General features: G+C 41.2%; 1 protein-coding gene across 1 annotated transcript in view; it reads left to right on the plus strand.

The window, feature by feature from the left end:
• MYRFL (myelin regulatory factor like) overlaps positions 1 to 3184 on the plus strand; it is a 116398-nt gene extending 113214 nt beyond the window's left edge. Inside the window, exons 23-25 of the mRNA XM_060025233.1 lie at positions 2125 to 2245; positions 2568 to 2642; positions 2775 to 3184. Of these exons, the coding sequence (XP_059881216.1) occupies positions 2125 to 2245; positions 2568 to 2642; positions 2775 to 2861 (283 nt within the window). The 3' untranslated portion in view covers positions 2862 to 3184. The remainder of the gene's footprint in view (positions 1 to 2124; positions 2246 to 2567; positions 2643 to 2774) is intronic.
• Positions 3185 to 10997: the final 7813 nt, after the last annotated feature.

Genomic DNA, 10997 nt, shown 5'->3' on the forward strand with positions numbered 1-10997 from the left:
TATTTTTCAGATGGGAACAGTTAGTTTAGAGAGGTCAAAAAGCCTGTCCCAAAACTCATAGCGAGTAAGTGGTGGAGCTGGGCTTCAAATCAGCCCTTCCTTTTAGCTATCACTTTCCTGCCTCCCCAGTGACATGAGATATTTAAGAACATTGCCCCTTCCTGGCACATAGCAGGCACTTCATATTATGACTGCCTTTCCTCCAAAAATCACAAAACTCTAATCTATTTTATCAGCTATTTAAAATAATTATGGTACTTTAAGACTTTTGCAGAAATTATGCAGTGAGATACCATGCAGATAGATGGTGTTTATTTTGTGTCTCTTGATGTCAGTTTCTCCTTTGTCCCTTCCACATTTCCTCTCTTCTCCCTTTCCTTTCTCCCTTTCCTCTGTCCTCCCCACTTTCCCTCTGTTTCCCCAGCTCTGTTACTCTTCCTCCATCAGTCCCTCCCCCCTCCCCACCCCATCTCTTCCTCTGTTTCACTCAGACTTCATACTCCTTCTCTCATCCACTTTGCTTCTACAATGAGCTAATGACACACGCCAACTGCTTGCCTTGGAAAGGTTTGTTTCAAGCAGCTAAAATTCCATGACTTAGAACCCACCATATTTACAGGCAGAGCAAAAGCTAAATGTACTATTCTCTAGCACTCTCTAAGCAACCTGGAATATCGTTTCCTCATTCGTTCCTAGCTTCGATGGAGGGAAATAAGTGAAGTGGTATATCCCCTGAAGTGGCAGATGGTCATCTTGAACCACTAAATCAGGCTTTCTATTTTTTTTTTTAATATAAATTTACTTATTTATTTTTTGGCTGTGTTGGGTCTTTGTAGCTGCTTGTGGGCTTTCTCTAGTTGCAGTGAGCGGGGGCTACTCTTCGTTTTGGTGTGTGGGCTTCTCATTGCAGTGGCTTCTCTTGTTGCAGAGCACGAGCTCTAGGCGTGTGGGCTTCAGCAGTTGTGGCGCACAGGCTTAGTTGCTCTGCGGCATGTGGGATCTTCCCGGACCAGGGCTCGAACCCGTGTCCCCTGCATTGGCAGGCGGATTCTTAACCACTGCGCCACAAGGGAAGCCCCTAAATCAGGCTTTTTAGATGAAGAACCATTTTTTTCTAACATGGGTGATCTTAAAATAACACATATACTCAACCGAGATTGTAGGTTGTCCCACTTGTGCAAAAATATTGTTTCCAAAGACAGATGGATCTCATCTTGATGATGATTCTTGGGCCAGCCTCCAGGGAAGAACCATTCTTTCTGACAGGTCTTCCACCCTGATACTTGAAGGGCTTATAATTCCTAACGGGGCTCACCTGCACATCCCTACCTGTGTTGTTTGCCTCTCTGATTCAAACAATACCTACTCAGAGCAGGAGTCTGCAGAATCTGAAATCCTGGAAACTTCAGATGGAAGCAAATTCAGCTGCCAGTGAAAAGAGAAGGAATACATCCAAAAATTATTTAAAAATCTAGGAAGATAAGAAGTTCTGATGTTGAGGTGATTTAAGTCATGAGATTAGGTTTTAGAGACTGTCATATGTTATCTCAGTTTTAGTTTTAGTCAGTTCCAGGCTACTATAACAAGAACCCCATAGACTGGGTGGCTTAAACCACATTCATTCCTCACAGTTCTGGAGATTGGGAAGTCCAATATCAAGGCACTAGCAGATTCGGTGTCTGGTGAGAGTCCACTTCCTGGTTGATAGGTAGCCGTCTTCTCTGTATGTCCTCACACGGCAGAAGGGATGAGAGACCTGGGCTCCTTTTTATGAGGTCACTATTTCCACTCATGAGGGCTCCACCGTCATGACCTAGTCAACTTTCTAAAGGCTCTACCTCCTAACACCATCACATTAGAGGTTAAGATTTAAACATACGAATTTTGGAGAGGACACAAACATTCAGTCCATAACAGTAGTCATCTGAGATTGAGTTTCTGTTATAATGAGATGTGAACTAGTATATTGGCATCCGTGAGCTTTGTGTAATAACATGCCTATTTGGAACTTTGAATGGATTTCCAAGGTATGTTCCCATTAGTCCCTCTTCTTATCAAGATGTAGCCTAGTGGGAGCTGGTAACTTCTTTTCCATTTGCCTTTTCTTTTCTTTGTCTCTTGAAGCACAACAGAGCCATTGATAGTCTTCCAGTGCAAGTTCACCCTTGGAAGTATGTGTTTCCATAGTAAAAGGGAAGCCAAAGGCATGCAAAGCCACCAAGAAGTCTCCCAGGAGATGACACAGGTAACGTTTTCCAGCTCCTCGGCATTCTGTCCCCATTCTAGAAGTGTGTCTACAGTTTTGGCACAGCCTCTGTTCTTCACTGAGAGAGATGCCATGAGCCACAGGCCAATGTTTCCCTTTGCTGACTCTGATCACAGAGCTTTGTTCAGCATCTTCTGTGCATCCTTCAGAAGCTGCAGACTTTTCCAGCAACACCATCAAAAGCTGTTGTCACAAATACCTCTCCTACAGCAGTCAAGGGAATGCTTTTTCAGCCTATGTTCTTTCCAACTGAGTGTAAAATACAGTTATTAAATGGATCTCTCTTTCATTCATTATTTAGGGATATCAGCACATTTGGAGCCTCCCTGCAGCCCCGTTCTTTGACAGCGCATACCATTTCCGGGTAGCTGCGCCGGTAAGCTCTCTTTTTTTCTTTTCAGTGAGAAAGAAATGGGCCATTAGATAAATAAATAGATAAATAAACTTTAGCTACAATTAATTCTTACATTAATCATTCTCTCTTTTCTTTTCCCCCTTGTTCTGACAGGATTTAGCTGACTGTTCAACGGATCCTTATTTTGCTGGGATATTCTTTACAGACTACTTCTTTTACTTCTATCGACACTGTGTCTAATTTATTCAAGTTTGTTTGGGGACTTTACCAAAGAAAAATACTCAAATACAGTTAACGGAAACTTACAACCTCTTGCAACTTCTTTCTTCTCTTTGTAAAACATTCACATTTATTGCCAAAGGGCTTTTTCCAGGCTTTGGCTTCCAACAGTTTTGAGACATTAATGAGGAGAATAAAGTGTTTGCTGGAACTTGAGATAATGTGGTGTTTGATTTTGCCATGACTATGAGGAAAACGTTTCCTGGAGTAAACAGCACTGTTGGATTTGAAAATACTGCTTCTGTTACTAAGGAAGCTGTGAAGTCAAAATGGGTAGGTTTAACTTTACTTTGTCTTAATGTATCTCAATGCTTTTGAGAAAAACAAAAAGGCCTATTTCAGCCATGTCAACTTGGACCCACTAAACACAGACTCTTGAGAATTTGTGATAACCAAATGTGTGTTGGGGGAGGGGTGGGTGGTGTCTGATGCTGAGCTCACATTTAGGCAAACTATTGCTATGTGTAGGTATGTGTGTGTGCACACGCATGCACACTACATACACTAGCGTAGAGAATGTAGCTTGCTAATAAATTGGGCTTAAGAAAAATAATTGCAGTTCTACTTTGTAAGGTTTGATGGATGCTAACTTTCTGTATCCTCTTGGGAAGCACTAGCTTGTGACAAGTCCTTTAAGGTAACCCAGACAGTCTAGGCTCAGATAGTTGCATTTGATCTTCCAGTTGTCATTGATTTGTTTTGTTGTTCTTCCTCTACTTATAAGGGGTTCTCTTACAGAGCATTAAGACCCATTTCCATTGTTTATAGCTGAATTAGCTTTGGATATTTCTACCTGGTTTATGGGTAGATTTGTATGCCCTTCCCAACTTAGAAGAGCCGGAAATCCTCTAGCTGGAGTGTTATCAACTGTATCTTTTATTTTCTGTATTCTGATGTTTTGACGTCTTGGGGTCTTGCTGACCCTCATCGAACACCACCTCCCAGGGTTAGCCAGTTCCTAGAGATAGTAAACAACTTGCCCACCTGCGATTTTTCAAATACAAACCAGCAAATCTGGAGCTCACACTCCAACCACCTCCTTTATCAAGTTCTCATAATGGGGGCCACTATCCACCTGCCCTAATCACTCCAGGGCCATGTACCAGACAACTAGGGACAGCCCCTATAGCCCAGCGCCTGCTACGATTACTCAACTAGCCAGTCCCAAGCCTGTTTCCCCTGCCTCACCTGTTCCTTCCGTGGGAACCACAAAAAAGGCTTTTACCCAAGGTTGCTTCCTCTCCCCCTGCCTCCTGACTGACCCTGCTGCTTCCCAGTGTGGTCCCCCAAGGCATGGCATGTCTCCTCCTCTTGGGAACTGTAACAAACTACCTTTTCAATGGTGATCATCTTCTGATCTGTTGACCTTCCTACCTTAAAATTTTCATTAATACACTATATTTTAGGACATGGCGATTCAAGCCACTCTAGCTCTAGCTTCAGGTAGCAGGGCTGCTGAATGGCTTATCTTACTGTTGGCATGTGTGATACTGTAATTTACAATAAGAAATGTATATTTGATTTTGTCCCCAGTTCCTGGCACAGAGCTCCTAAAACCTTTGGAATTCCCTAAGTGCTGAGAGAGATAAAGGTGTCTTTTGTTTTGTCAGTGAGGTGACATTTGGATGGCACAAAAGGATGGGGCTGGTTGCCAGGACAACCAATCATATGATTAGAGGGTTTGAACTTCCAGTCCCACCCGTGATTTCTGGGGAGGGACAAGGAGCTGGAGGTTGATTTCATCAATTAATCAATCATAATCAATCATAATTTAATTAATCATGCCTATATAATGAATCCAGAGTTCGGAGAGCTTATGGATTGGTGAACACGTGGAGATTTGGGAAGACTGGCAGCCTTGGAGAGGGCATGGATGTTCTTCACCCTTTCTCTGCCCCTAACCCTGTGTACCTCTTCCATCTGGCTGTTCCTGAGTTATATTCTTTTATAATAAACACAGAATCTAGTAAGTAAAATGTTTCTCTGAGTTCTGTGAGCCACTTTAGCAAATTAATCAAACCCAAAGCAGGAGATGGGGTCAACTCTAATCTATAGCTGGTAGGTCAGAAGCAAACATGATAACCTGGGCTTGCAACTGGCATCTTAAGTGGGCAGGAGGGGGGGTGGGGGTGGGGCGTCCTGTAGGACTGAGCCCTCGGCCGGTGGAATCTGCAGCTGTGCCCCGAGAGACAGTACGAGAACCGAGCTGAGTTGCTGGACACCTCACTAGTGTCTGAGAATGGTCTGGTGCTGTGCGGGTGAGACTCCTCCATACAGTGGAATTGGGTCCCAGAACCGTGTTTAGCCTATGAGTCAAGTAGGATGAGGCGGATGGATATTTTTTCGCCCATGACAGTGGTAATCAGTAGGAATAAGTCCCCATTTGCTTATTTTCAAATGGGATTAAACACGTGCCACATGGATGGAAATTACAAGAGCTATTAAGAAAAGACACGTTCCTTACTGACACAAAAGGCATTTCGAAATAACTTAGGGACACAAAGGTAGTTTAACCCAGTAGGACCTGAGATTTTGGAGCCAAACAGTCCTTGCCTTGGTCCTGAATCCAGACTTTGTGTATCCTTGAGTGAGTTACTTAACTTCTCTAAGCCTCAATTTCCTCATTTATAGAAGAGGATAGTGAGTATCTGCAATAGATAGGATTAAATGAGATAAAATACGTAAAGCTCAGATAGGCTCTAAATAAATATAAGCTGTTATTGTTATACAGAACAGAATAGTTATAAAGATTACAGTGGGATAATAAAGGGACTGAGTAACTGAACACTCACACACAGAGGCATTCCATCAACTGTAAAAACCAAACTGCAGATAGAGCATATGCATGTGTATTACATAATTAATTACATTAATTTGACTCTTCTGCTGTTAAATACTAGTCAGTAGCCAAGTTACAGGAGTTCCTTTCGGCACATAAATCCCATGTTCTTATTCACTCACATATGTTCAGGATAATATGGGGGTTTCAGATATCTAGTTGAGTAATGTTGCCTATAAGGAGATTTCTGTAAAATGAATAGTTTCCCCACTAATCCATAAAAAACTGAAAGTCTTTTCCCCACAGAAAACTTATTACAGGAGATGTGTTGAAAGACTTCAGAACGAAAGGATTTAAGATAGTGAACAGACCTGTGGCAATCTGTGGCTTCTTGGAATCAGTTAGGACTAGAATAGACTTTGCTGCAAGTTTCTTTTTGTATTTACAGCACTTCTCCAGTTGTTAGACGTCCACTGTGGACCGGGCTGCTTCAGGCCAAAAAATTTTTCCTTGTGCCAGAGAATTTTCTGAATTTCTACTGGAGTATTCCCAAATTCACAGGATTAAAATGTCTATAAGAGTATTCCTCTCAAAAGCCCATAACTCCAGTCTAATCATGAGCAGAACATCAGACCAATCCCAGACAAGAGGCATTCTACAAAATACCTGGCCAGCACTACTCAAAATTCTGGAGGTTACCAAAAACAAAGGAAGTCTGGGAAATGGTCACAGCCAAGAGGAGCTTTTTTATGTTTTTTAAAAATTTTGGCTGTGCCGCGTGGCTTGCGGGATCTTAGTTCCTGGACCAGGGATTGAACCTGGGCCCACAGCAGTGAAAGTGCAGAGTCCTAACCACTGGACCGCCAAGGAATTCCCAAGAGGAGCTTAAAAAGACATGGTAACTAAATGTGGTGTTCTAGAGGGCACCCTGGAACCAAAAAAGGAGATTAGATACAAACTAAGCAATTTGAATAAAGTGTGGACTTAATAATAATGTACAGTATCAATATTGGTTCATTTTCTGTGACAGATATACCATACTAACGTTAAGATGTTAATAATGGGGGAAACTAGCTGTGGGGTTTATGGGAACGCTGTGTACCAGCTTCATAATTTTTCAAAATAAATCTAAATTTGTTCTAAAATAAAAAAATTATTTAAAAAAAGTAAGAAATGAAGTCCATAACAGCTGGGCTGAAATATCACATGCTGCCACAAGGTGTCATTTGTGATAACATGACTTCAATTCTGTGCATTAATTTAGCTTCCAAATACCATAAAGAATACTATATGATATAAAATATAAATACTATAAAATATACAATAACACATAAGAAGTAAGATTACAACGATTTTTCTTGAGTTCTAATATAGGAACTCAAGCTCTGTCAGATTTTTTTTTTAAACTACCACACCATAAAAATTCACTTAAAACAATTAGCATGTATGGGTTCAGACCTCCAGCATTTAAAACTAGAAACATTTTGTAGAGCTCTTAACCTACCTCTTCTTCCATTTTCATTTTTATTTATTTTTCCTACACAATTTTTCAATTTCAACTTTAGTCGCAGATTCCCAACAACACGTTATTTGAGTCGTGAAACTAAAGATCCTCAAGAGGAGAGCAACAAAGGAATTCTGTTGGCAGTTTACAAACCTCCTCTTACTGGATTCTCACAAGAACCTTGTGATGTTGGGAATGAGGGGAGTTACTCACAGTTCCCCACTCTACAGATAAGGAGACTGAGGCAGAAATAGGTTAAGCAAGGATAAGAGGTGAGCCAGATTTTCTGGTGTTAAATTAATCCACTTCCACTATATACATATCTTATTCAGCGTGGGCTGTCATACAAAATTGAAGCTTGGGTGGCTTAAACAACAGGAATTTATTTCTCACTGTTCTGGAGACTGGAAAGTCTAAGATCAAGCTGCCAGCAGGCTCAGTGTCTGGAAAGGGCTGTATTCTTGAGCTGAGACAGCCACCTTCTCACTGTGTCCTCACATGATCTGTCCTTAATGCATGCATAAGTAGGGAGGGAGAGAGAGAGAGAGAAATCAAGTTCTTTGGTCTCTCTTTTTACAAGGGCATTAATTCCATCATGAGGGCCCTATCTTCATGACCTTGTCTAAACCTAATTACCTTCCCCAAATCAGATCTCCAGATACCATCACACTGGGGATTAGACTTCAACATAAAACTGAGCAGAAGGGCTTCCCTGGTGGCGCAGGGGACATGGGTTCGTGCCCCAGTCCGGGAAGATCCCGTACCACAAAAAACAAAAAACAAACAAACCGAGCAGAACGCCGAAGGGGCCTTTCCAGGAACAGACCACCCCCTTATCCCTCACCTCTTGTTTATAGAAAAGCTTTAGCCTCCTAGGCCTTCTCCGAGTTCCAAAGAGCAAATTTAATCAGAGAAGTGAGAAAATGAAGAAACAAAGGAAAACAGTCAAGCAGACAAAAATAATAGTTTAGCCATAAAACAAATTCAAGGACCTTTAGTTTCTCCTCAAGGGCTATTGATAATATCCTGAGCCATATTCTTGAATTGCTTTGCAGATACTAAAACCCCCATCAGGGGGAAGAAGTTAATTGCACGCTGACCACCAGCACGTAAACCCCAGACTGGTTGGAACTAGGTTGATGGTTGAGATTCCCGAAATATCACCCTGTTACCTCATCATCAACCAATCAGAGAATTGCGCACAAGCCGATCAAGCACCCTGCAACCCTCTCCCTCACACTGTCTTTAAACACCCTTCTCTAAAAATTCATTGGGGAGTTTGGATCTTTGAGCATAAGTTGCCCAATTCTCCTTGATTGGAGATAAACCCTGCAATAAATGCTGTACTTTCCTTCACCACAACTGTTGTCAGTAGATTGGCTTTGCTTCAACGTCAGGTGAATGGACCCAAGTTTGGTTCAGTAACAAGCATATGAATTCAACAGTGAGACAATTCAGTCAATATCATTCCATCACTTTACCCTTTGGAAATTTTTTCCTTTCTTCACAACTCTTTGAAGTTTGCAAAAGACCACCAACACAGATAATGACCCACCAAAAAGGCACTAACATGTTAATGGCTCTGGTAAGTGATACACTTACCAGGCCCTGTGAGCTGATAGGATTTATTAGAGTCCATTTAGTCATAATACAGAATAGAGGGCAGAGGGACAGACATGAGGGGAATCTCCTGTCACCAGCCACTAAGTTACATCTATTTATATTGCACCAGGGCTTAACAGCTCACTTAAGAATGCTAAATATCAACCTCACTCTGAGGAACACTTTAGGAAAAACTTCACTTGGCAAAGCTAAAAGTGTTTTGGTTTTCATTTCTTCAAGGACATATGTGATTGATTTTTGTGTCTTATACTAAAGAGCCAGTTGAGCTCTTAAGAAGCATCCAAGGATTTAAAATCTAGTGCATTTTTGATGAGTGGTTTTTTAAAGCTTGCAGAAGCACAGCTTCAGAAACCTCCAGTTTACCAACAGTGTTCCATATACAGCTCCCTCTTTTCTTGGCTGGATTCTGTGAATGGAGAAGGTCTTTGTCAATTCTTAGGATGTATTATTGGAGGAAGGGATGGATGCCAAAGATCACAATCTCAATCCTTCAATTTCTTCATGGCCCCACACAAATATAAACAAGATCACATTTTAGAAAGACTCTTGATAACGTGTCTTTGCCAGAGTTGAATTCTCAAGCCATTTTTAGCTGCATCAGTCTGACCTCCTGTTGAAATGCAGAATAACTGAGAAAAGAACTAGACTCAGAGCCAGGAAACTTGGTCCTGGTCCTGGCTCAGTAACTCGCCATTGGTGTCATCTTGGATACTTTACTTCACTTCCCCAGTTGCAAAATTGGATCCATAATAGTCCTGCCTACACTAAGGATTACTGTGGACCCTACGTGAGATATTTATGTAAAACCTCTTTGTAAAGTGGAAAGTGTACAAGTACAAGAATCATTAACGATGGTCCCTGGGAAGACATTATTTTGAAAGAGTAAGTTACAAGTTAGAAATTCTCACTTCCTTTAATGAGCTTCAGTCCATCATACTTAGAGTAAGTTACTTACATTTCCATCCACCATCTTCTTCAACTGGAAAACATGTAGCGCACAACAGATGCTCAATCAACATTTGTTAAATGAAAGGTGAGTAAATAGAAACATTGCCTCTCATTCACCAGGGAGTATGGCAAGATGACATACTGAAACAGATTTGAATTCCTCCCACTCTTTCATCGTGATATTTTTTGCTATTATTTGGAATAACAGAGTGTTATTATTTTCTTCTCCCAGCACATCTAAAACATCCGTAAATGACTTGCAATAGAAACTAGAAAGTCAAATGGTCTATTGTCTGTTAGAGGATTCCAGACCCTAATAGTCCATTATGGCTTATTATTCATCATTTATATTTATACTTCTGCATTTTATTCTGTACAGCACAACTATGTAAGTTTCTAAATTAATTGCATATTAATTGTAAAGTCTTTAATGAGTGTTTCATACTGTATCCAAACACTGAATGAATTATGACAGTAATTAAACTGCTGTAGTCTTCCCCTGAAGTGAGTTGTAAGATCTCAAGCGTCTCATCCTATACAATTATGGAAAAACATTTCCTTTTAGTGTAGGTATTCTTGGCTCTTAGGAGCAGTCTCTGGAATTATCTACCGTAGAGAAGCTACTCAAGATTATGTTAAGAAGAAAAAGGTTCTTAGTCACTTCATGGAGGGCCATTTACCTCTAAGAAAACACTCCACTATAGATGATCTTCTACATATTCAACCCCCGAGCTCTGTAACAGTTTGCTCATTTTCACTCTCACTCTCTCACTCACTTTAACATCTGTGGAGGACTTTCTATTGCCAGACTCTGAGTACAGTGCTGAGGCACAAGAGAAGCCTGGCATCCTTCCTGACCCTTCTGAGGCATCCACTGTCTGGTGGACTAGCCAGACAGCCATCACACAATATGAAAAGCACTGTAACTGTGACATTGACATTGTGCTGTGAGAGTACAGGGAAGGGGTGATACATCCTGCCTCTCAGGTAAATGAGAAAGTGGATTTAAGGGAGGAAAAGGAGAGGCTTCAAGCAGGAAGAGATATCTGACCTATTTGGATTTAAAAGGATGATAAGTATCGTGTGTGTGTGTGTGTGTGTGTGTGTGTGTGTGTGTGTGTGTGTGTGTGTGTGTGTGTGTGTGTGTGTGTGTGTGTGTGTGTGTGTGTGTGTGTGTGTGTGTGTGTGTGTGTGTGTGTTTAAACAGAGCAATGGAAAAAGGTAGCAGTTACATAGGAATCAA

Source organism: Delphinus delphis, chromosome 11 (assembly GCF_949987515.2).
Source record: "Delphinus delphis chromosome 11, mDelDel1.2, whole genome shotgun sequence".
NCBI lineage: Eukaryota > Metazoa > Chordata > Mammalia > Artiodactyla > Delphinidae > Delphinus > Delphinus delphis.